General features: G+C 40.6%; 1 protein-coding gene across 1 annotated transcript in view; it reads right to left on the bottom strand.

The window, feature by feature from the left end:
* ROR1 (receptor tyrosine kinase like orphan receptor 1) overlaps positions 1 to 27,223 on the bottom strand; it is a 399,613-nt gene that overhangs the window by 163,432 nt on the left and 208,958 nt on the right. The window contains exon 2 of the mRNA XM_045477675.1: positions 6,145 to 6,216. Within this exon, the coding sequence (XP_045333631.1) occupies positions 6,145 to 6,216 (72 nt within the window). The remainder of the gene's footprint in view (positions 1 to 6,144; positions 6,217 to 27,223) is intronic.

The raw sequence follows: 27,223 nt of genomic DNA, 5'->3' as shown, positions 1-27,223 counted from the left end.
AGTTGGAAGCAGGCCTCAGTATTTTTTTAAGTAGGAGGCTCCCTCCCTTTCTGCTACCTACGGGTGCAATTTCCAGTCCTTTCTCCAAAAGAAACATTTGGCTTTCTACAGAGAACCTCTGAGACCTCATGTGACTGAAAATGGAAGAAGGGGAAAGAGGCCCTCATCACACCCCATCCCAAACCCCCCCTAGGGAAGCTGAGGTTGGGCCCCTGTAGATCCATTTATTTTAGAAGGTACTTGGTTCTAAAGCATTTGTTTCAGAAATTACCCCCCTGCCCCATCAATAGTAGCTTTCAACGGCTCTTCCCGGGTGGCCTTGTCTCTTTTAAATTTCATTTCCTGTTGGAAAGGATAAACAGGTAACTGTTTAATGCCACTGACTGGACTCATTTAACAGAAAAACAGGACCTGAGTGAGGCCGGGGAACCAGGGTGGAGTTGATAGGTGGAACAGAGCAGCTAGGTGAAGAGAAAGACATTAAAGAATATCAAACGATGGGGTTTATTTTACTGCTTCTGCATGTGATGGAACTTACCCCACAGGAGGAGGGGATATGAATGCATAGGAGACAGTGTAACCAGCTGCCATGTTGAACATGGATCCCTGGACTTGGCCTAGAGGCTTTGGTGGAAATCCTGGCACTCCCACTCACCACGGGTGCCCTTCAGCCAACTCCTTTAAGCCTGATACGCCTCAGTTGCCTTTCTCTTCTACCATACAAGGTGGTATGAATTCAAATGATGCATGCAACATGCTTATTAGCAAGTGCCTCACACACAGTAGGTATTCACCTGCAGCAGCTATGAATTGACATAGCTGAGATACGAACCCAAACAATTTAGCATCATGTTTCCTACTGCATACCATACATTGCGTTGGGCAATAAGAACATGCCAATAGATAAAAGAGCCCCTGACTTTAAAAAAGGCAGGCACAAAATAGATAATTTCAATACAGCATGGTAAGGACTGTGATCAAGATAGACATGGGGTGATATGGTAGCCCACATATGAAGCATTCAGGGGCACTGTTGATGGCATGGTCGATGAGACTGATGAAAGCATTCATTCATCATCTCTCTCTCTAGAATACAAGGTCCAGCAAAGTAGGGATACAGCCTATCTTATTCAGCACTATTCCCATTAGAAGCCCTGTGGGAAAAAGGGGGTGAGGGAATGCTTAAGGCACTGCTTAAGTAAGGAAGGAGTTAGCCAGGAGGAGAATGAGGTTAGAGGCAATCCAGTCAGAAGAAACTACATGAACAAAGGTGCAGAGACTGAAGTAGAACCAGATATTTAGGGAATTAGAAGCAGGTTGTTGAAATAAGTGGAGTATAAAGTAGGGCCCTGGGTAGCTCAGTTGGTTGAGTGTCCGACTCTTCAACTCTTGATTTTGGCTCAGGTCATGATCTCGCAGTTCAGGGTTTGAGCCCTGCATTGAGCTCCGTGCTGACAGCACAGAACCCACTTGCGATTCTCTCCTCTCTCTGCCCCTCCACTTGGCTCTCTCCCAAAATAAATAATAAAAAACTTAAAGAAAAGATAAGTATTTAAAGTATGGGGGTAGGGATAGGTGAGAGGAATCAGCAGAGGTAAGCCCATGGAGAATCTTGATCATCAAGCTAAGAAGTGTGGTGCTGGTGTGGGTGAACATTCACATATGGAAGGCCAGAACGGGTGTGGGCTGGTTGAACAAGATCTAAAATCTCTAAAATATGCTTTCCCTACAAGCCTGCCAAAGTACCTATGATTTTTTTTTTACTATAAAGCCCAAAGTAATAATCATATTAACCAAAACCAGCTGTTACTTCTTACTCTCCAATTAGTTTATCAGATTTGCTAGCCAGGTCAACTTTCACAACAACCATATGAAGTCATTACCCTTTATTATCTCATCTTACAAATGAGAAGACCAAAGCACAGATCAGTTGAGTGGCTTGCTCAGAGTCACATAGAATGTAGGTAGCAGATACAGGATTCAAACTTAGTTACCTCCGTCCCAGAGTTTGTTCTCTTAACTGCCATATTATCTCAAATCTGTCTTCCAGTTCACTATTTCCCTCTTCAGCTGAATGCATCCACTGTTTAACCCACTTGATGAACTTGTAATTTCTATAACTCTATTTTTCAATTCCAGAATTTCTACATAGTTATTTTAAAATCTACTTTGAAAAATCATACTATCTTGTACTTGACCTATGGCTTCTATTTCCTCATCTCCACAAAAAATTTTATGTATGTACATATGTATAAAGTTTCCCATGAAACTTAAAAAAAAATTTTTTTTACATTTATTTATTTTTGAGAAACAGAGTGAGACAAAGCATGAACAGGGGAGGGGCAGAGAGAGATAGAGACACAGAATCTGAAGCAGGCTCCAGGCTCTGAGCAAGTGGTCAGCACAGAACCTGATGTGGGGCTCCAACTCACAAACTGTGGGATCATGACCTGAGCTGAAGTCAGACGCTCAACCGACTAAGCCACCCAGGTGCCCCCCCGATGAAACATTTTTTAAATGTTTATTTATTTTGAGAGAGAGAGAGAGAGAGATCGATCATGAGTGGAGAAGGGGCACAGAGAAAGGGAGAGAGAGAGGGGAAGAGAATCCCAAGCAGGTTCTGAGCTGTCAGTGCAGAGCCTGATGTAGGGCTCGAACTCACGAACTGTGAGATCTTGAGCTGAAATCAAAAGTCACAACTTTAACCGACTGAGCACCACTCAAGCTCCCCTCCCATGAAACTTTTTTTTAACGTTTATTTATTTTGAGAGAAAGAGAGAACAAGCAGGGGAGGGGCAGAGAGAGAGAGAGAGAGAGAAAGAGAGAATTTGAAGCAGGCTCCACACTTTGTGCTGAGCCTGGAGTGGGGTTCGATCTCACAACTGAGATCATGACCTGAGCCAAAATCAAGAGTAGGACGCTTAACCAACTGAGCCACCCAGCCACCCCTCCCATGAAATATTTTAAATATACATTCTCTCTCAAATTGGTCTATTGTCTTTAGTTTCCAAGTATGAGCTTTTCCATGTGTTTTGTCTACTGGCTCTTGCTAATGGTGGCTTTCTTTTATTCTTCTCTTGCATGTACTATAATTTTTAAAAGTAAACTTAACATCAGTAGGAGTTTGCCGGTCTTATTTAGTGGTTTTGATTTTAGAACTTTTGTTTTTGGTGGGAACGGAACACGTACTGTGATGGTGAGACAGTTTGTGAGCTGGTTTTAGGTTGTCCCCTGTCAGGGTCTCAGAGTTTAATCAATTCCAGACCAAGTTTTTACATTATCTTCTTGGTTTGTGGCTTGTATACTACATGAGAAGAACTTCAACCCCCAACCCCCGTACAGCACAGGTTGGGGCTTGTATTTCCTGTGAGTGATCCCAATGTCCCAGGGTGGTTTGTGGACTGCCACACATATCCTCAGCAGAATTCTCCTTCTTGCATGCTTGGTCCTCACTAACAGCTTAAGCAGTGAGGTGGTTTCCTATGGCCTCAGTTCTGATCCCCAAAGTGTATTGAAACTCTAGCCCCTAAGAACCATACTCATTGCCCATATTTTTATAAAATCTTTTAATTCCTTCTTGCTGATCATTGCTCTACCATTGAGTTTGCTCTTCTGGCACCTGGAGATTTATCTTTTTTGTGTGCCAGCCTGGCAATGATCTTTTTTTTACATTGTATATTTTCATCAGCATCTCTCTGTAATCAGGGGGGAATGTGCCTTGACAGCTCAATCTAACAAATTGACCAGAAGGCTTTGATTATACATTTAGATACCAGTCCTTTCCACTTGACTCTGTGTTCACAGAGGACAGAGACCTTTGTCTCATTCATCTTTCACTACTAATTTTTCAGACAGTGCCCAGACCAGAGTAGGAAGCAAAAAAGATTTGGCTGATGAATAAAAGAATTAATCAGTTCTCTCTCACTCTAAATGGGAATGAAAGACCATATACTAATTATCTTCTAGAGAAATATGATACCAAGAAGCTCTGGAAAGCCATCCATGCCCTCTGGAAGGCTCATGTTGAACACACAAAAAGTTTGCCTTAGTCCAGCTTTGTAGCAAGCAGGTTCACTACTATTGACACTACTTTCTTGAAGGGCAACCACTGCTAATTACAGTCCTGGTCTGGTAGAAATTCAAAGTCTGGCAAGCTAGATTCTTGACTGGTGGCTCTGCTGCCTTTTTAGCAGATACTGATGTTCTTTTATAGCCATAATTAGAACCTGATCAACAACATGTAGTGTACAATGATATCATTTTTACTGTTGGTGCCATAAAGAGCTTGCCGATTAAGTTCACATTGTTTTTAAGTAGGTTCCACACCCAATGTGGGGTTTCAACTCATGACCCTGATATCAAGAGGTGGATGCTCTACCGACTGAGCCAGCCAGGCACCCCAAGTTCACATTCTTGAAAGCACCTTGCACAGTACTTGTCACATAGTGAGTACTGAGTTAAGATTTAGTGTGTTTTACGTCTTCTTTTACATTAAAAAAAATGTAAAAATATTTGTTGACAATCTATTGCCTCCTAGGCATTGTGCCTAGTGCAGGACATGGAAGGGAATAATATACAGTCCCTGCTCCAATCCTAAAGTAGAAAAAGAATGTCCAAAGTAAATTTAACAATAGAAAATTATTCTAAATGTCCTCCTACTTAAAGTGAAAAGATATTTCACCTTATCCCGCCACCCTAAAATGCCTAATAAAATATAACCATCAGAATACGGGTTACCTGGTTGACTCAGTTGGTTAAGCATCTGACTCTTGATCTCAGCTCAGAATAACCTTGCCTATTACTATTTTATAAGGTTCTCTCTCCTCAGAGAGGAAATACAACTCGCAGTGAACACATGAGCAGACAAAAGAGAGCTGATTATAAAAGGCATCTGACATAAAGGACAATGATTTTTGAGCTTTTATCACTATAATCCCAGAACCTAGAATCATGCCTGAAGTAAAGTAGAATAAGTTTGCTGCACGTTTTGCACATATATATACAGAGGTGTCCATCCACATATATGGCCTAAGTTGTCACTCATTATTCCACACATTTATTGAGGATTCCTATGAACAAGAGTCTGTGTTAGATTTTGCAATGGAGACAAAGAAAAAAGAACAAGAACGAGAATAAGATAGAAATCCTATTTACAAGGAGCTTTCAGGCATAAGAATGAGACAGACAGGTGTATAAATCACCATGATATAACACAGAAAATGTTAAGAACAGAGAAAAGGTCTATGGGAGTTCCAAAGAAGGAAAGGCCACTTCCTGCTGAGGGATTAGATAAGACTGTGGCTAATATAGAATGTGTTGTTTTCAGTCTTGAAGGATAAGTAATTTGTGGCATGCAGAAGGGAGAAAACGGGCACTGGCAAAGAAAAAAAGGGGTGATTCAGATGGAAAGAATAGCTTAGGCAAAAGGAGAGAGGCAGAAAAGCACAGGGTATATAAGAAGAAATATAAATTTTGCTGGAGATGCATAAAAGGATATAAAGGGGGCTAAAGAGAAATAAGGCTAGAAGGTAAGATGAGCCACATTGCAGGGGCTTTGAAGGTGTCCTGATTTACCATTCCAGAACACAGGGTCTCTATCGAGTAACCAGAGTTTAGCATATGGTGGAGCTTAATTAATACTACAACAACTTCATAGCAGGAACCTGTTCCCCACATGCACACAGGAAGCTGCCATCTGTACGCACAGGCAATTACAAACATTCCAAATACTCTGCCCTGAACCCTGCAAGCACATCAAATACTCACTGTAAAAGGTCACCCAGCAAACAGCTCTGATCAATCCTGGCTCAGGCAGAATCAAATCCCCTAAATAAGATCCACTAGATGCAATGTCAGGAAGGTCAGAAACAACCCTATTTCACATCTTGAAGCATTTTTACCATATGGAACATTTTAGAGGAAGAAGGGAAAGGAAAGAGGAAAAAAAAAAACCCTCTCCAGAAATCATAGAATTCCAAGTAATCAAATATTAAATAATCACAAAGTAAGCAAGGGGTTTATTTTGGCCCCCACCTCCTTCTAATGATCTAAAAAGCAGCTGATTTCAAAGAAGGCCATGCCAGGATTAAAAATGGAGTTTCACGCCTCCCCCCTCCTCCTCCCCAGTGCATCCCCATTGTGTACCTTTGTCGAGTTCACTTGAAATGTTCCATGATGAGGTAGGCACTAACTCAGCAGTGACTGACAACTCTGTTTCTGGAAAGAAAAAGAAGGGAGGGGAGAAAGACAAGGGTGATATTAAATATATAAGTAACTTATGGGCTGTTAGAAGCATTACAGGAGATTTCCAAAGGCACTGCCTTCTGAGAGAGACCACTGCAATCCCATAGCTTATTAAACTGAACAGCCGCTCTGCTTGCCAGGCAGAGGCGCCTGCATTACAGAGTCTATTCAGATGAGCAATCTGTAGGCCAGATTCAAAGAGGTGTTGTTGTTGTTTTTTTTTCTTTAAAACACGGGCTTGAAAATTAAAATACAAAGATTTCATTAACAAAACAAACTAAACCTGCAGAAATGACTGAACGTTATCAAACATCAACTCTTCCTTTTCTTGTTAGAAGATCACTCTTATTCAATATTCATATTCTTTCAATAGTCTTTCCATGAAAAATGAGAACTAAGTTCGCTCTTTCTGCTGATTTCACTTGCTGTGTTTGTGAATTGATAGCGTTTCTATTAATGGAGAAATCTATTTCTCTACATTGAAACTTAGAGTCAAGACAAATGAAAGCTAAGTTTTTGAATATGAGAGTCATGTGAGGTAACTAAACTCAAAAGACAATTTTCAAAACCACCATAAATTAAAGCAAACCTGCAAATCAACAACAGAAAGGGCATAAGACACTATGAAGATTTAAAAACTCTACAGCAGTAATAGACTGTAATATACAAATGATGTTTTTATTGTTGTTTTTGAAATTTTAAGCCATGATGATGTCATGCACATTTTAATAGGGTTGCATTAACCTCCCCTTGGACCACACACACACACACACACACACACACACACACACGTACTTTAGTACATACAGAACTTTAGTATTGAGCAGAATCTTGGAGAACTCAGTGCTTACAACATTAGATAATGACCCACATGAATCCATTTTCCTTCCTTCAATCTGGTACAGACATCATTAATCAATTATGGCTCTTTTTGCCTGTTAAACCTGAGATCTGCCTTAGAGTCTTTCTAGTACAGTGCTCTAGGTAGACACTAAAAATGGATCTGAAATGCAAGGTGAACTTTTTAGTAAGTGGAAGAACTGGGATTCAAATCCAGGTCTGTTTCTATTGCCTACATATCTCCTAGTAGCTCATGCTACCTGGTACTCAGGTCTGTGAAACCTGATTTGTTTTTCATCTTACCTCTCTCTGGCTTCACCTTTTACCTAGATAAGCACACTTTCTACTGTTTCCTTATTTACTGATAGGGCTTGGCTGCCACTTGGCCATAGAAATCACACACCATAGTCAGTGAGCTTTGTCAAGAACAGGATGTTTATCCACTGAGACCTTGCAAAGACCCACTTCTAGTTTGTCTACTGGGTCTCTGATCAACCTGCCACCTACAGCAGAGACAAAAGGGTTGTTTGGTTTGTGCAGACCTCCTTGACTTGCCCTGTCCCAGCAGCAGGTGGGAAAGAAAGTAGACAAACCACGCATACCCTCCTCAGTGCAAGTGGCCCCAGTCCCCTCCTACGTCCTGAGCTAAAAATGGCACAGATTCTTTAAAGGGGACCTGAAGTCAGGTGCACAGTATGGCAGGAACCTCAAATCATATAAGATTGCAAAATATGAAAAGCAAAAGAAAACAGCATCCCAGGTGGGAAAAATGCTTAACACAAAACCACAGTAGAAGGCAGGGCTTCTGGTATTAACCACTTGTCCTAGGAATGGGTATTTCATGCAGGTGACTTCATGAGGAAAAGCTAATTGTCTGTATCTGAGGGCCCTCCATGAAGGACTCCAACCACAGCTCCGCTTAACCCTGTTCCTATTGCCACCTACTTTGGCTCTTTGAATAATGGCCCCTTGTTTGCAGTATTATGGACTACTGTGGTTCACCTTCCAAAAGGGCTCATCAAGCACTCCAATACCCAGAGTTCAGGGAGCTTGGGAAGAGAAGCATGGCAGCCAAGGCAGCATTTCAGGCAAAGAAGCAAAAGGTGGGGAAGTGGTGGGATTAAGGCAGATCTTGACGGCATTTACATTCAATATTTTCATAGCTTCATCTTACTGCTGCTCACGGTTAAACTGCCAGAAATATAGGTTTCATTTTACAGTATTAATTTTTATAGAAAGTTAGCTCTATGTCCCTTGGTTTTTCTAACCTGACTTTGAATTGCTGATTGAGTATAATTTGGGACCGATGACAAATGAATAGTTTCTTGGCACTGCTAACAGTAAAATAATTCCCCATGTGTCCCTGGACACTAATTACTACTCGGTTCTTAGACTATGGCAAAGATAATTTCAATTCGCAAGCTCATTTAGTGATTGTGATGATTCTGAGGAATTCTGTACTCGGCCTCAAGATCTATTCCTTCAGATAACCACATGTTCAGCTTCTCGATAGAATGATAATAAAAACAGATAAAATATTTTTAAATATGAATAACCTTCCTAAAAAATATTATCTTCCAAGGCCATATATTTTAAAAGAAAGGGTGATTATTTTATGTGAAAAGTTTAATGTTCGCAATTCTCCCTCACACACACAAAAAAATGATGTTTAAGAAGCTTCCCCTCCCCCAAAAGGAAGATTGACTTATATGTGAGAAAAATTCAGTACATCTCAGCTTTGACTCCATGGAGTCAAAGGTTAGTAGTAGCTTTAGAGGGAGACACAACCATCAGCCTTGACCATGTAGGATCTCCACTAATGGATTCAGCTTCTTTCCTACCTCCTCATCATGGCAAAAGGAGGAGATATTTCCAAGGACATTTCATACCAGACTGGCAACATCTCTTTGTGTAAGAGTATTGTGGTAAGAGCAAATTAATATGCACCAATTAGTAGATAGTTGAATAGCTAAATTACTAATTTTGTGATCATAAGCAAGTTATTTAACATCTTTTGACCTCTATTTTCTCATCTGTAAAATGGGGACAATGAAAGCCACCTCACAGGACTGTGGTAAGGATTACATTAGACTGTGGTCCAAAAGGGTCGTGCACAGTGTCCAGCATAGTGTGAGCACTGAAGATCTTTTGTGACTTCCTCTCTGTCTAGTAAGGCAGATAATAGCCATCCTCTACGTGGACATACTCCTGTTAGCTGCTACTTCACTGTCGAGGTTTGAAATAACACATTCTCCATGCTTTTAGAAAAGACTCTGTATTTCTCATGCCTTACTAATCTAAGCCAATCTTTTCATTTTTGTGAGGTTTTCCCGAATTGGTCACCAGTTCTCTTAAGAACATAAGTGTTTTTATGTACTTTTATCCAATTTAGGAAAATCAAGCATGTTTTAGAAAACTCCAGCCCTTATCTTCCCTGACCCCTGCAGGAGGGCAAACCATTCTTCTCCCGATTTAATCAATAGGAGCTATTATCTTTGCAGTTTCACTGATGATTGACTTCTTGGCACGGATTCTGCAAACCATAAGGTTTTGGTATTTAAGCCTGAACAGTGGGAGTGTTATTTGGAGGAAAGGAAAAAAAAAATAAGCCTTGAATCCTCCTCATTGATAAAAGCCTGTGCTCTCTGAAAGGATTACTGGTTCATCTCAGCAGTTGGCAGGTGGAGACCCAACGTTCACAGGATGTGGAAGCTCTTATAAGAAGCACCCAGCCATGCCACATCCTGTATCCTGATCCAGGGATACGTGACGTTACACAGACATAAACCAGCATACTCCAGAGACTAGAGGCCAGCCCAATGGTCACAAAGGCCAAGTGTGAGGGAACAAATGTCTATCCCATGGCCCTCCTTGACCAGAGACCCTGAGTCCCAGAATGTTGTATCTGGGTGTGCCTTAGCTATAATTCTGTTTTTTGCACCCACAAGATTTTGTGGGACATTACAGGATGTAGGGGGAGAGAGGACAAGAGGACAGGGCTCTAGGCCCTCCTTCGTCAGGAACAATTTTCTGTTTCTCTCTTTTACGTATCAGATATTGTGGAAAAGTCTTCAATGCTCTAAACCAAAAACCAAACAAACAAACATTAAGCCTTTAATATGGTATGGTCTTCTCATTTTACAGATGAAGAAAGTGAGGCCCACAGTAGTCGGGTGATTTGGTGAAAATCACAGAAGTTCTAAGTAGAGCCAGGCCTTAGAAATGGCTTAGAAATAAACGCATGCTGCCTTCTCTCTGTGATCCATTTTCTTCTGTCTGTGTCTCTAAGCTGTGATACGTACCCTTAGAAGCTAAGTTCAGAGAGACACACAGGGCATTTTCAAACAGCCAGGGTCAGTCCCACTAAACAGGCACACCCTTCTTCTCTGCTTATGATCACTGGGGGCCAGGGGAGGGTGGGAAGGAGGTGGGCAAGCTGATGGCTTTGAGTTGTTTGCTGAAGGCTCTTGGCCATGGTTGCTTCCAGACTCCAGTGCCTCAGTGGAGGAGAAGCCCATAGCCAGGTATCACCAAAAGTACCTATTTGGAAAAGTAACAGGCAGTTTACACTCTCTAACAGCACAAGGGGGTTAGTCAGCCAGAGCGTTGCTACAGCTCTGGGATCACAATCACCCCACATCTGGGATCCTGAATGAGGGGTCCTTTCACTCTGGGGACTGAACTTACTGAGAGAGGGAAGCGAGAGCCTTTCTCACCCCAGGTGGGAGAGTCAGGACTGGAGAATTACTATGCTCAGTGTCTACAAGGACCTTATAATCCTCAGTGGCCTCAAATTTGGATTTCTGATGTAATCTTTAAGTGAAATTAACAGTACAGTCACAGAGAGAAAAGACGGCACAATTTTGCCACCTTAAACCCCCTGCTCAGGAACTCAACCACACCACCTACACTGCACTACGAAAACGTATTTTTTTAATAAAACCTGTAATGATTTTGTAAATAGCACAATTACCATAGAGGTGGCAAAGCCATAAACTTGTTGAAGAAAACTTTAAAGTATACTGAACTTTGTAGTATTGTTCATATTTTTATATAGAGGGAATTGTAAAAAGCAAAACAAAAAAAATAAGAAAGATAAAAAAGCTTTCTTAATGTGTAAGGGGCTCCGAGATCTTGTCAAAAATCCATAGTTAGATACCATTACTATCTCCATTCTAATATTGAAGAACCTGAGATTATTAAGACACTTACTTGCCTACACAGCTTGTTAGGATAGAGGTAGGAATTCTGATCAATCTGAGCAGGGCGTCTGACAGCAGAACCAGAGGGTCTCCAAATCTGCCAAAATCAGGGGAGAGTGGGGGGATCCTAAAAGGTGTATCCACTTTCTCTCTGGCTTAAGCCCCCTTCAGCCACAGGAAGACCCTGTGAACTCTAAGCGCTGCAGAATACAGTTTGAGACCCTGTACCTGAGATCACACACCTCCTCTCTATCAATGCCTGGTTTCCTAATTCTAAAACCCAAAAGGATAGTAAGGACCACAAGGGGAGGGGAGGAAATACTCCTTGACTCACCCTTATATGCCTCTTTTTTATTTGTACAGACTATTTCTTTCTTTAAATCTGTTAAATTAATATTACGGATCACATGCACTTCTTATATTTAAAGGGATTATGCTACACAAAGCGCCACAATGACATACATGTTCTTCAAAGCCAATAAAAGTAAACTTGAGGGGCACCTGGCTGACTCAGTGAATAGAGCATCTGCCTCTTGATCTTGGGGCTGTGAGTTCAAGCCCCATGTTGGGCATGGAGCCTACTTAAAAAAAAAAAAAATCTTGAAAACTATCTTACTTAAAAACTTTTATATTTGGGGCACCTGGGTGGCTCAGTCAGTTGAGGAACTGACTCTTGATTTCAGCTTAGGTCATGATCTTACAGTTTGTGGGACTGAGCCCCATGTCTACCTGTCTGTCTGTCTCTCTCTCTCTTAAAATAAATGGATAAATAAGCTTTAAAAAACTGTTATATTTGGGCTCTCTTCCATTGAACTCTAGAGAGTCATTCATTCATTCAATACACATGTATATTAGCACTTTCTGTGTATAAGAACTGGGATGAAAAAGCTTGTCCTGGTCCCTGGCATTTTCAAGAACTCAGTCTCAGGAAGGAAAGTACAGAAACACAATTATAAACTGCATGCTAGGGTAACAATAGAAACTGGCAGAAATGGCCTTCTATCCCCATAAGCCGTTCTCCCCACCCTGCCCCAACCAGGCTAAAAACATCAAGACTACTGAATAAAATATCACACGCAAAAATATAATGCATAGCTGAGGTTGAAAGGAAAGAAATTCTCAGGTGCCAAAAAGGAAGAGAATGGTAAGTGGAAGCTAATGTGGGAGGTGCCTTATAAATACAGACCATCTGAGCTGGGGTCTCAGTTTCAAGGTTCATTTGAAAATGAAAGATGTGTGGATAAAGAAAATGTGGTATATATATATATATACACACACACACACACACACACACACACACACACACACACACAATGGAGTATTACTCGGCAATCAAAAAGAATGAAATCTTGCCATTTGCAACTATGTGGATGGAACTGGAGGGTATTATGCTAAGTGAAATTAGTCAGTCAGAGAAAGACAAAAATCATATGACTTTACTCATATGAGGACTTTAAGAGACAAAACAGATGAACATAAGGGAAAGGAAACAAAAATAATATAAAAACAGGGAGGGGGACAAAACAGAAGAGACTCGGGGCGCCTGGGTGGCGCAGTCGGTTAAGCGTCCGACTTCAGCCAGGTCACGATCTCACGGTCCGTGAGTTCGAGCCCCGCGTCAGGCTCTGGGCTGATGGCTCAGAGCCTGGAGCCTGTTTCCGATTCTGTGTCTCCCTCTCTCTCTGCCCCTCCCCCGTTCATGCTCTGTCTCTCTCTGCCCCAAAAATAAATAAACGTTGAAAAAAAAAAAAAACAGAAGAGACTCATAAATATGGAGAACAAACTGAGGGTTGCTGGAGGGGTTGTGGGGGGGATGGGCTAAATGGGTAAGGGGCATTAAGGAATTTACTCCTGAAATCATTGCTTCACTATATACTAACTAATTTGGATGTAAATCTTAAAAAATAAAAAAATAAAGTTAAATTATAAAAAAAAAGAAAAGAAAAGAAAATGAAAGATGTGGCCAGAAAGAGATCTGGGTTCTTGCTTAAAGCCTTTACTAGAGCCTGGGAGAACATCCCCATCTGTGGGAAGGGCTGAAAACACTTCCTCTAATGGCCTAGAGAAACTGCTATACCCTTGCAGTCTAGGAATTAGAAGGGGGAGGAGGCCACATCCCCAAAAGAAATCAAACGGTATGTAAAGACCAGAGAAGTCCAATGTACCCTTCACCCAGTTTCTCTCCAGGATTACAGCTTGTAGAATCATGGTACAGCATCACAATGAGGAATTTGACATTGTTACCGTGTGTATGTAAGTTCTATGTCATTTTATTACATGTAGATCCATATAACCACCTCTTTAATCAAGACAAAGAACTATCATTACCACCAAGATCTCCCTCATGCTGCCCCTTTATAGTCACACCCATCCCCCAAACATTCCTAACATTTGGCACTTGACAGTCTGTTCCCCATCTCTATAATTTTGTTGTTTCATGAACAATATATAAACAGACTCGTACAATGCCCTTGAGATTCACTCAATTTGTTGCATGTATCAATGGTTTGTTCTTTCTCATTGCTGAGTAGTATTCCATAGTATGGATGTACCACACTTTGTTTAACCACTGACCTAGGACATTTGGTTGTTTTCATTTTCTGGCTACTAAAAATAAAACTGTTATGTATCCATTCACAACCGTTTGTGCTAAATTCTTTATTTCAGTAAGAAGGAAGGTGAATCTAGAAACAAAGAGTTATATGCAAGAAGCAATAATAGGCAAATAAACTGGAAAATATGTTGAAAATATTAAATAAGCCTTGATTCTAAAAATAAATATGTGATTAGAAGTACAACAGGGGCACCTGGGTGGCTCAGTCGGTTAATTGTCCGACTTCAGCTTAGGTCATAATCTCGTGGTTTGTGGGTTTGAGCCCTGCATCAAGCTCTTTGCTGACACCTCAGAGCCTGGAGCCTGGTTTGGATTCTGTATCTCCCTCTCTCTCTGCCCCTCCCCTGCTCCCACTCTGTCTCTGTCTCTCAAAAACTAAAATGAAACGTTAAAAATTTTTTTAAAAAATACCACAGAGGTAAAAGAGGGTTCCAAGTCAGCATCGAGAAAGAGTACATCCCCCAGTTTAGGGAGGGGGAACCTAAGGATGGCTGGTGGCAAAGTCTGTTCCACTCTGACAGAAGGTCTGGGTGTTGGGAATTCTATGGCACATTCGTGGAAGTGCATGTAACTCAATAATGGTCATACTTAATTGCATAGTATCAACTTTTTCCAACAAGTAAACAAGTAGTAATTTCAAAATCCAGGGGCTTCTAGTTTTGTTTTTTTCTTACAGATAAAAAAGCAACATCCCAGCTAATTACTGGGGAGGCAGGATCTTCTTAGGGTCAATGCAAGTCCTAGGAGAAATTTCAAAATGGCTCAAACCTTGATTTTCCCCAAGAAGTTCAAATGACTGGATCCAAAGTTAGCACTTCCTCACTCACCCATGGTGCTGCTCAACGGATGCTTAGTGGAACAAAAGAATTGGTTTATTTCTAGCTTCAGAACAAGTTGGCAAAGACATAATAAAGAAAAGGAGGAAGCATGCTGAAAAATCTTTAACTCAGAAAATGGTCTTATCAATCTATGTAGGTTTCATTTCATTTTCTTTCAGGTGCTGCATAGACAACTCAGATTCCCAAAGACATCAACAAACTTCACTTATATGTTCTGGTTTCCACTTCACTGCTCTTCCTTATAGGCTTTTCCCCTCAAAAGTGCCTCCTGGCAATTTTTTCTTCCTCCCTGTTGTGTCACCTGTACTTGTCTTTGGTGTTTGCCATTTAATCTTCCCCCTTTGTATGGCCCAGGCACACTTTCGTATTCTATTATCAATTTTGTAAGAAAAGTCTATTACCCTGTAATTGTCTTTGGTCAGTTCATGGTCTTCTGTCGTTCAGAAGAAACAAGAAACCCAAGAAAGAGGCTTTCCTAGCTGCAATTCCATGACTCTCAACTCTTGGAAAACAAATGAAGTCTAGGTTAAGTTCCACACACAATAGGAGCAAAGTTAAGTTGTGCCAGGTGACCCCTAAACAGCGTATTAGCATACAGTTTGGAAAAAGAGATGGCCACAAAGGATGTCTTTAAAAACTCCTTACTTTCACCTGGAGTTTAATGTTATTAAATTTGTTTGTTCAATGATTCCCCCATTTATTCATTCAATAAATATTTCTTGAGCAGTTACTCTGTTTCAGACCAGCTAAGTGCTGGCTGGGTGCTAAAGATATAATGAACAAAATTAAGACCGTTTCTTACTTCACAGAACTGTGTGGTAGGAACACATAGCAGTAAACTAAGCGGGGCACCTGGGTGGCTTGGTCAGTTGAGCCTCTGACTTCAGCTCAGGTCATGATCTCATGGTTCATGAGTTCGAGCCCCATGTCAGGCTCTGTGCTGACAGCTCAGAGCTTGGAGCCTGCTTAAGATTCGGTGTTTCTCCCTCTCTCTCTCCGCCCCTCCCTGGCTCTCGCTCTGTGTCTCTCTCTCTCTCTCTCTCAAAATAAATAAACATTAAAAAAAAATTTTTTTAAGAAGTAAACTAACTGTTAAAATATAGTATGATAAATACTGTGTATGTGTGGTAGAAATGGGGATGGGGGTAAATGGAACTAGCAGTCTTGAGGGATCCTGTTCTGACCAAAACCTTTGGTGATAAATCTTACATGGTTGATGGAGAGCCAGATGTTTAGATGCATACAAGGATCCTGGATAATCTAATTTCCTCCTCTGAATAAAACAGGTATGCCCCACCTGCCAGAGTCCCATAACTTCCCTTCCCTGCAGAACTTGGCTACTAAAAGAAGCAGGGAATGGCTGTCCCAAGATCAGTGATTTGGCTTTAGCCCTGTATACTTCTTAAATTGATTCTTAACAGGGACTGGGTCCTTCATGCTTTTATCTTCTTAGCAATGTAAATATCTGCCAGGAATGGAGGGTTAGTCTAACCTGTCTACGAGGTTCCAAATTTTCAGTTCCTTATAGCTTTCTAATTTACACTTGGCTCTGAAAAGAGAACTAACAGTCTATTTAACATGGTACTTTGCACAGGTTAAATGACTTCTGCTCCAGCCAGACCAATGAGGAAATAGAATACATACAACAGAAGGTTTGATGCACAAACTTCATCTCCTTGAAATAGTGTAATGCTGACATTAATAAAATCTTTCTTATGTTTGAACCTCAAATAGGATACTTCTCTGTTTAAGTCACAGCAAAACAACCATGCAGTGTAACAGGAAAACAAAATCTATCTACTAATTCAGTGACATTCGGTTTTCTGTTGAAGAGACAAAAAAAAAAAAATCTGGAATTACTCTAATTTTCTACTTTATAATTTGCACTTAATTCTATGGTCCATGTGTCCTTTGGCCATCAGTGAGTAAGTGCTCATTCTTTCATTCTGATTAGATAGCAAACTTCTTGACGGCAAGGATTATGTCTTATGCTTCCTTTGTGCACTACCTGGTTTCTACACAATTCTGAACAGGCTAGATGGGAAACAGCATAGCAGAGGAATTAAAGTTATCATGTTGATTGAGGGTCAGACATGTTCAAATCCAGGCTCTGTCACATACTAGCTTATGACCTTGGGCAAATTACTTCACACCTCTAAACATCAGGTCCTCATTCAAAAAATGGATACAACAGTAATGGCATTGCATTGTGATGAGGATTAACTAGGAAAATATTTGGAGATGAGTTTGGTGTCCAGCAAAAGGTAAACCTTCAGCAAAGTAGCAGCTATCACTGTTAGTTTTTTTGTTGTTTTTTGTTTGTTTGTTTTGTTTTGTTTTACTTGCCATAGGTACAGCTTGAAGGCTATTTAATGCACTGATTCCCAAACCCAGCTGGGGAGCACATTAAACAAATCCAGATTCTGGGACCCTATCCCTAAATTACTAAAGCTCCCAAGGTGGGTCTTAGATAACTACCCCAGCACTAGTCTTCTGTAAATCACCAGTTTAAGGAAACTCAAATAATCATATGCCTGCAAAAAAGTGAAAAACACGAAAAGGTTTAACTGAACAGATAAATTTAATGTAATTTAAGAATCAAGGGGAAAGGAAGCTGGCAGACAAACGTATCTCATATTTGTTGTAAAATTCCAAAGTGGTCAGCAACCTCAATATTGAGACAGCTCAGTGAATATTAACCAAGAACAAAATTGGTACCTCTTGAATGACTTTCAAATCCAAGTATTTATATTTAACTTGAAGGTTCTCCTAACTGGTTGACCAATGATTCAGCCAATTAGACTTTTAGGAGAAAAATTATCATCCTACAAAGAATGAGGCAGTATTGTCCCAGCCAGTATCTGTGTTACATAGGATCTCAATGGCTGGGCATTCTGTTTGTAGATGCCACAACGGGCACGCTCTAAATGTATGCAGTCACCCTATCCTAGACATAAAAGGAGAAAAAAACAAAACGCTTTTCAGCTTTGATTCTCAGCCACTTAAAGCATTTACTAAGAGAAGCCCACTTTGGATGCAGTTGAAAAGGCTATGAAGATTCCAAGCACCTTACAGTAATACAAGTACCTTGTATTTAGGTAGCTCTCTTCCTTTCAAGAAAGTCTGTACACAGAACAGACATGAGCTCATGACTCCACATGTGAAGGATCAAGGCTCAAGATAATCATACCCTGGTTGGAGTTGAAGAAACCCAGACTCGGCCAGAGAACTCGCCTAAGGTCCCCTGGCATGTCATCAACCGCCAGGAGAAGGTAACCACGGTCTCCCCTCCCCCAAACCTGGCTCCACGCAGGCTCCCTATTATACTGCCGGTGAAGACTCTTCCCCAGTTTTAAGGTTTTTGTTTTTGTTTTCCCTAATACCTTCCAGCACACTGTTAATTCAATCATTTCAAAGTTCCAAGGAGTGAGGAGTAAAATTTTTAACAAGAACTATTTTCAGAAAAAAATCTATTGAAAGTATAATTTGTACCTTCTGGATGGCCCTGGAAACCAAGTGTTTAAGTTAATGGGATTGAGGGACTCTGGGGTTGGTGGAAATTATTTTAATCAGAGAGGTAAATTTAGGAGGATTACTATTATCCTACAAGATAGTAAGACGGTTTTGCTCCACCCATATTAGCCTGGGCGTGTAGGATCTAGATGGCTGGCAATTTTCAAATACTCTATTTGCCTCAAATTACTCCAGTTTAAAATGCTTTCACCCGTCTGGACTCGGTTTCCTGTACCATGTCATTGTTGATAGCCTAAGGGGATCAATAATTAAAATTAAATAGAGGGAAACATGATGCAGAGCCTAAGTTGGGACCAGAATCCCTTCCCAGAGCCTCTTAGTTCAATCACTCCCTCTTCTGAGGTCCCATAGTGTTCTGTTTGCTCCCCCCTTAAGACACTTCACAGTTTGTAAGGTAACCCACAATTGTTTCAGCATGCTTCTTTACAAAAATTGCATGTTGCCTGGGGCATCTGGGTGGCTCAGCTGGTTAAGTATCTGACTCTGGATTTGGGTTTAGGTCATGATTTCATGGTTTGTGAGTTCGAGCCCCACGCCAGGCTCTGGGCTAACAGCACAGAGCCTGCTTGGGATTCTCTGTCTCCCTCTCTCTCTGCCCCTCCTCCACCAGTGCTGTCTCTCTCAAAATAAATAAATAAAACTATAAAAATAAAAATAAACAAATATTTAAAAATAAAAATTTAAAAAAATTACATGTTTCCTGTAGCTAGGAACAAAATCTTACTTACCTCTACACATAGTATCAACTATTGCGTTGCACACATAGGCACTCAACAAATGTTTTCTGAATGCATAGGTGATATAATAGCTTCACTCTCCATATATTATTACATTTATTGGTATAAGGTAGTGTGGTAGGATGCAAAATGGCCAAGGTTCATTCCTCTGTGTCTCCACACCTTTTTGTAGCTCTTCCCACGAAGAGATGGAGTCTACTTCCCTAACCTGAATCTGGGCTGGCCTTTGGCTAACAGAATGTGCCAAGACCTTGGCCCTGTCCACATGAAAGAACTACCAGCCAACACACTGACTCATGAGATAAACAAATGCTCGTTGTGTGTGGTCACAAAGTTTTGGGATGCTTATGTAGGATCATGTGTGGGTAATAGATACCCAATTAAAGATAAGAACATGAAGGCCCAGTGAAGTTAGGAACCAGCCTAAAGCCATGGAGTGAAAAAGCTTGGATTTGAATCCTCTTCCTGATTCTAAACCCCACATTATTTCCACTGAACAAGGTGACTAAATTTCAAATATTCCCGTGCCTTCAGAAGTAAGAGACAAATGGGAGAGGAGCCTCCTTCCACAGTGAAGCATGGTGAAGAACTGAGTGTGGAAGCCAGCCACCCTCGTCGGACAAGGCTGTGTGTCGGCGGCTCACCTGCTCAGACCTAAGAGATGCAGAAGTACAGGATCTCTTTCACACAATGGTCTGGAAGGAATGATATTCCCACATCCACAAATCCAGAGCTCAACTTATTGCAACTGCTATTCAGAGTTGGAGATCTGGTCATTCTCACGTGCAACATACTGTTTTATTCATGTCTCTCACTGGAAAGAAAAATAACTTTGCACATAGTTAATTTTGTGACTGTTTGCTTCCACCATCAAGCAACCGAGACTGCTATGGTTTTCAGACCTGATGAAAACAGCTGGAGTTGGTTCCCGGGGGTTGAAATGCAGTTCCTCCAGCAGCCTTCAAGCTGCGTTGGCATTTGTGGTTGCAGGCACGGGAACTTTTCACAGCTATGCGGGACCATGCTTTGGATTTGCCGAAGAGCCCCTCTTATGTGAAAAGGGAGGCTTTTTCTCCTCCAAGAGCTGTCAAACAGCAGCATCTCAGGAGCCCTTTCTAGTCAACCACAGTGAACAAGAGCAACCAGTGCTACTGTGCACATGATGGATGGGGCGGCCTGTTCGCTCATGTGTGTCACCTCCCAAGATGGGCTACTTGATCTCCGGCTGATAAGAGGATGTTCTTAATAGCTGCTTTGCTTGGAGAAGGTGTATACCTTCCCCACCAGGAATGCAGTCATCCGTTTCCAGTCAGGGATGATCAAGGTATTTGGGGCAATTTGTTGTGTCTGGTGGAACTGTTTGGGAAAGAGAAGCAATCTGATGGGTTCTGTCATGCTGCCTCTCCCTTGAGTTCACGGTCGGTTGAGGGCCCATGCTGTGACACCATCTACTAGAAGGCCTTCCTCACAAGCCTGCTCTGCTGCCCTCATTTATCCTGACCTGCTCCCTCAAGGTCCCCATTAAGCAAGTTTATCCTCAGCACATGGGAAAAATTTATGTGGCAATCTTGGGAGTGAAAAGGGCTTTTCAATATTTAACACCAGATTTAAAATCCATAAAAAGAAAGATGATAAGTTTGATGGCATTAAAAATGTTCTACAAGGAAAAAAGCAAAAATAATATCAAATAACAAACGAGAAAGTGGAAAAAAAATTATTGCAGCTCAAAAGGCAAAGGGCTAGCTGCTATAATATAATAAGCAAAAGTTCTACAAATAAGCAAAAAAAAAAAAAAAAAAAAAAAAAAAGAGAGAGAAGAAGAAGAACCCCAAGAAAGCAATAGATAAGTGGAAATGAATAGACAATTTACAGATAAGGGAATATATGTGGTTTTGAAATGCACCAGGCATGCATGGCATCATTCCAGATGCATATATGGAAAAATGCTAAATTCACTGACAAAATAAGAAATGTAAATTAAAACACCAATGAGATGTCATTTCCTGCCAATCAGATTAGAAATTTTAAAAGAGATTGATAACTCACCATATTGAGAGGGACATGGGGAAACAGGAACCCTTACACTGGTAGGAGTATAAGTTTGTACAACTTGGCAATTGGTGAAGTTTTAAATGCAAATGCCCTATGAACAGCTATAAAAGGGATATACAAAAGTAGGGAAATGTCAACATCTGAGGAGGAAACTGGGGGCTGCAAGTCAGAAATGAGGAGACTAACTTTTTACTGTGTATCCTTTTGTGCTTTAAAATTTTTATAGCACGTGCAAAATGAGAGAGCTAAAAAAAAAAAAAAAAAAGAAGACTCAATGATTACAACTTTGTATGATGAATGTTTCTCTCAAGGTGTGCCCAGCATGTTATGGTACTCCAGAGGAAGAGCACCTCATCAGAGTGGATGGGAGAGTAATAGAAGTAATCATCAAAGGTTGTCAAGGGATGTTGACTCTTGAGCTGAGTCTTCAAGGACAAGTAGACATTAGCTAGGCAGACAAAAGGCTCTTTTGTCCCAGAGAGCTGAGCAAATTTGGGGAACTACAAACAGTTCATTATATATTGCTGCACGTTCATTTTTGCTTCTTTTGAGTACTCATCTTTATATCCTCCAGGGCCAACACTCATTAGGGACCTGATATTTGCTGAATCTCATTGACTGGCAGGCAGAAGAAGACACCAGGTCAAGAGGTGCAGGACCTGCCTTAGTGGTTCACACAGTAATAAAAGGGATCAGTGACGGCAATGAGCGGGAGGAAGAGGTAACGTGAGAGGAGGACTTCAGCAAACACAACAGTGACAGGACAACCGTGTTAGTCATATTTCCTATATCAATGAGAGTGTGCAAAATACATTTATGCATGTTTTCACAAACATTTATTGAAAGGTTATTATCCCCATTTTCATTGTGACAAAACTAAGAATTAGCGATGTGCCAAAAGTCGTTGCTAATAATGGGGCCAATTAAGACGTGAGCCCATGGTTCTGTCCCCTACTCTAGAGTGGCCTCTATTCAAACCATCACTAGTTTACTAGGACGTGTGTATATATGCCATAGCTTTAAGCACAAAATACTCTGAGCAGAAATCCACATGACATAATTAACCCATGCAGGGGTTGTTTTTTCTCTCCATTCTCTGGGCATTATAGGTATCACTTAGTACTTATATTTTAAATTCCAACATCTACAAGGGTTGTGGGTGTTTTTTTTTTTTTTTAAGTTCACAAAACGAAACAAAAAATACATCAAAGAAATTCTCTCCCAAAATTGCAATGTTAAAATATAAGGTCAGGGAATTTTGGTCACACTGGACAGATTATCACATTCTCTGTTCACATTATCATATCATGTTCTCTATACTGAAATGTGAAATGTGGCAAGAAAGGTGAAACAGAGGAGAGAAGGGTCATCAGATTTTTTGGCAATGATGTTGGTGATGGTAGTCTGGCTTCCCTAACACGCTTCGAGGTTAACAGCTATTGATAATCCCCTATTAGGGTATTCTTTTTTTGTGTAGACATCCCTCGGTCTTCCTTTCTTTACCTTAAAGAAACTCAAAAGCATTAATTCCTGATGTCTTCAAACTTCCCCAGATGGCAGATCTCAATGGGTATAGCAACTCAATCACAATGTAACAAAAGTGAAATCACAGATAAACCAACCAGAGCCTAAATGAAACATGGGAGACAATGGTGACCACAGGCTGCCTCTCTCTGCCATTCATTCAATGGTGATTGGCTGGTTTTCTACACCACCAGCTGCAGAATGCTTGTGCTGGGTGTCATCACCAGGCATGCATGGCATCATTCCAAAGGCATATATGGCAAACAGGCAAACTAAGAAGGGCCCACGTTGCATTGACTTTGCAAAATAAAACCTTATTTAGCTGTATGTCAGCAATTTGGCAACCCCAAATGTCTGAAAAATGGTTGTGAACTATAGATCAATATTTTTCAGTGTTCTGAATGGGTAAAATAGAAGTCCCAAAACCCATGCCATAAAGCTCACGTATGTCGATTGTGAGTGAATCTACCAGTCTTTTCCTATAAAGATGGGGTTTTTAGCTTACATATAGTTTTAACGTGCCTTTCAACTATAATAGTATCTTGTGTTAGGAGGATTCTGGGTACTCTATTAAAATGCCAAAAAAGTGAGTTATTCCCCCTTCCCTGTCACTTTCTTTGTTGTTGTTTTTAAAGACAGGAAGAAAATCTGGCTTTTACCTTTTTTTTTTTTTTAACGTAAACACATGACATGATACATGAGGAACTAGGTTTTCAAACATTCAGTTGAGTTGCTGGAAAAGAGTACCATTTGAGTATTTTATCCTTGACAAAAATACAACTTCCCTTCTCTGGAAAAGACGTTTGGGATTTTGTTTTTCAGGGTAAAACCACTCATGATGAAACAGAGAAGTCTTGTAGGATGCTAAAGAGCTCATAAAAAAAAGACATTGAGATGAGTTAGGCATGTAAATCAGAAATATGCGGGATACTCTCAACTGCTCAGGTCCTTTCAAAAACACACCACTACTTCACTCTGTTCATCCTCCTAAGGGCAAATTTGGAAACTGGCAATTTAGCTTGGCATTGGAGAGTCAAGGAATTACACGACAGGGTGGGGTGAAGCAAGCCCTCCCTAGACTTTTACGTCTGATGACCCAAGTTCAAAGTGCTCCTTGGAGTTTCAGCCAAAATACCCTCCCACCCCAGCCTTCTCTTCCTGGGCAAGTCTTCAGGTGTTCACTTCAACAATGGAAAAGACCTATATTCCAGCCAGTGTTCTCAAAGGATCCTGTGACTACGTCAGAATACATGGCTCCATATTTAAGAGTACACCACACTTTTATTTCAAAACACACAGCCCTTGTGCTCTCTGTTTGCTGGTGGGACCATGGAGAAGGTATATGGGAGTAGGGACTACCTGTTTCCTGTTAAGGAGCTGACAGTTAGGAAAGAAAAAACAAATGGAGACAATTTGAAATGATGGAAGGCTGATTGCAAACTGAAAAAAAGCAAGTGCTATAGACATGAGGCATTCTGAGCAATGAGGAAGAAACACTGGAAAGAAATGAGGGGCAGCTTATTTTGTTGATTCACCAATATCCACACATCCATTCTTCCATATAGATATCACTGTTAGGGAACAAAGCCAAAAAAATGGGAGAGATGATGAAATTTCCAGTCACTCTATTCTAGGAGACAAACTGCGGTCCAGCATCAGTTGAGAAACATGATGAGAGACCTAGAAACCACATCACTTAAGAAACAATGAAGGAGGGGTGCCTGAGTGGCTCAGTCAGGTAAGTGTCTGACTTCAGCTCAGGTCATGAGCATGTGGTTGGTGAGTTCAAGCACACTGTTGGGCTCCGTGCTGACAGCTCAGAGCCTGGAGCCTGCTTCGGATTCTGTGTCTCCCCCTCTCTCTTTGCCCCTTCCTTGCTTGTGCTCTCTCTCTGTCTCTCAAAAAATAAATAAACATTAAAAATTAAAAAAAAAAAAAAAAGAAAAAGAAACAATGAAGGAACTCGAAATGTTTGGCCAAAGCAAGGGAAGACTAGCGAATAATTGATGGCTGTTTTCAAATATCAGAGAGGTGATATGTGGAAGAAAGATATGATTTATTCTGTGAGGCTGTAAAGAATGGAATCAGGACCAATGAATTGCAGGCAACCGTTACACAAGTTACAGAAGTTACATCAAAACAGGTTTTAACTGAAAATAAAGAAGGCAATCTAACAATCAGAGGAGTCCCCAGATAGAATGGACTGATCAATGACTACCCAAAAATATAAAAGCAAATATTCACTGACAGCCTGCTATTTTCAGACACTGAGCTAAGTATTTTTTACAGGAATTATCTCATTTTATCCTCATTAATTTTATAAGGTTATCATAATCAGCAGCAGCAGCTCTTTATTTACATTTTACAAAAAAATAAACTGAGGCTCAGAGAAATCAGTATGAGGCGGTGCCAGGTTTCAAAGCTAAAGTCCATGCTCTTACAATTATATTACAGTGTGTACAAACGAGTTAAAAAACACAAAAGATAGCAAGTGTTGGTGAGAATGTAGAGAAGCTGGAACCCTCGTGCACTGCTGGCAGAATTGTAAAATGGTGCCACCGTTGTGGAAGATGGGACGGCAGTTCCTCAAAAACTTAAATGCAGAATTACCATATGATCCAGAAATTCTATTTCTGGGTCTACACCCAAAGGAACTGAGAGCAGGGACTTAAAGATATATTTTTATACACACGTTCATAGCGGCATTATTCACAATAGCCAAAAGGTGGAAGCAATCCAAGTGCCCATTTTCGGATGAACTGATAAACAGAATGTCGTATATACGTACAACGAAATATTACCAGACCTTAAAGAGAAGGGAAATTCTGATACCTGCTACAAGGATGAACATTGAAGACTTTACGCGAAGTAAAATAAACCAGCCACAAAGGACAAATATGATATGATTCCAATTACATGAGGTACCTAGATTAGTCAAATTCATGGAGACAAAGGTTGGATTGTAGTTGCCAGAAGTTGTGGGGGAGGAGGGAATGGAGCATCATTGTCTAATGGATACAGAGTTTCAATCTGGAAAGATGAAAAAGTTCTGGAGACGGACAGTGGTGATGACTACAAAACAGTATGACTGAACTTAATGCCACGGAACTGTACACATAAAGATGGTTAAAATGGTTACTTATAGGGACTCTGGGGTGGCTCAGTCACTTAAAGCATCTAACTTCAGCTCATGTCATGATTCCACAGTTCACGGGTCAGAGCCCCTCATCAGCTCTGCTCTGACAGCTCAGAGCCTGGAGCCTGCTTCAGATTCTGTGTCTCCCTCTCTCTTTGTCCCTCCCCTGCTTGTGCTCGCTCGCTCTCTCTCTCTCTCTCTCTCTCTCTCTCTCAAAAATCAATAAACATTTTAAAAAATAAAAAATAAAGTGGTTATTTATATATTACGCATTACTTAGCCACAATGTATTTTTTTTAAAGGAGTGAGCTGTCCATGGCTAGAAGTGTTCAAGCAGAGACTAGATGTCCATATGTCAGAGATACTGAGAAAGGGATTATTATTCCAGGAAGGGGCTGGTTTAAATAAACTCTGAGACCCCTTCCAACTCTAAAATTCTAGGGCAAGATAAGCACTTCATCAATTACAGAAGTAAAAAATTGTTTTATTTTTCCAGAAAAATACAGACTACCTTTTATCTTGGAGCTTCCCAGCCTAGACCCTGAGACGGCTGGGTCCTGGAGTTGATTTACAATCAGATTCTCTCATTGTTTGTAAAGCATATTACCAGAAAACCATTCCCAGCTCCATTTTAATGAGGACCAATTTGTTATTATTATTTTTTTTTTTTTTTGGAAACCTCTGACTACCATTGTTAGAGAAAAGATACAAGAAAAGAAAACCCAGGTCTTGCAGTTCAAGAATTAATGAAGGCCCTGAAACAATTATGCCTTAAATATACAGAGGTCTTCTTAATGTAAATAGACTGTATTTCACAGCAAATCGTCTTACAACAAGGGATCCATTTCAGCATGACAGAGTGGGCAATGTAGCAGGGCTATAGTCTGTACTCAATTTGCAATTTTACTTCCGTTGACGTTGACTAATGTACAAATAGCCTGGCTTAAAAGGCCTGGGAAACACTAGGTCACAGTGTGAAATATATGCTAATATAGCACAATTTATATAAAAATAGGGGAATGTAAATAGCTAACTGAAGCCAGAGGTAGTTGCTCTAGCCAAGTGAGGACTGAGGAACATTGATAATGCAAAGAGAATGTTGTTCTCATTAAAACCTCCAGGAACACTAACCTCAAATTTTCCTCTGGTTGAAATGCAATGATAAATTTAAACTGAATTTTTGCTGCTCTCTGCAAGCATGTGTGTCTCTGCATTACTGATCAGGATATGACACATTAAATAATCTAAATGAAAAGTCATGATACAAAGATTAATTAACATGCCCAGTCCCCAAATTGAGGAGCTAACAGAACAGTGGGGATAAGCTGAGAGCCCACATACCTTAAAACAAGAACAACAAAAAAAGCAAAGCGTGTTAAATTGGCAGGCAGCATGACAAAGTGGAATAAGCATGGCTAAAAACAACTGCTGTTTATTTAGTGTTTATGGGTCAGGCAAAAGAATTTCACACTCATTATCTCATTTAATCTTCATGATGTAGG

The sequence above is a fragment of the Leopardus geoffroyi genome, chromosome C1, assembly GCF_018350155.1.
Source record: "Leopardus geoffroyi isolate Oge1 chromosome C1, O.geoffroyi_Oge1_pat1.0, whole genome shotgun sequence".
NCBI lineage: Eukaryota > Metazoa > Chordata > Mammalia > Carnivora > Felidae > Leopardus > Leopardus geoffroyi.
This window is presented reverse-complemented; position numbering and strand designations above follow the sequence as displayed.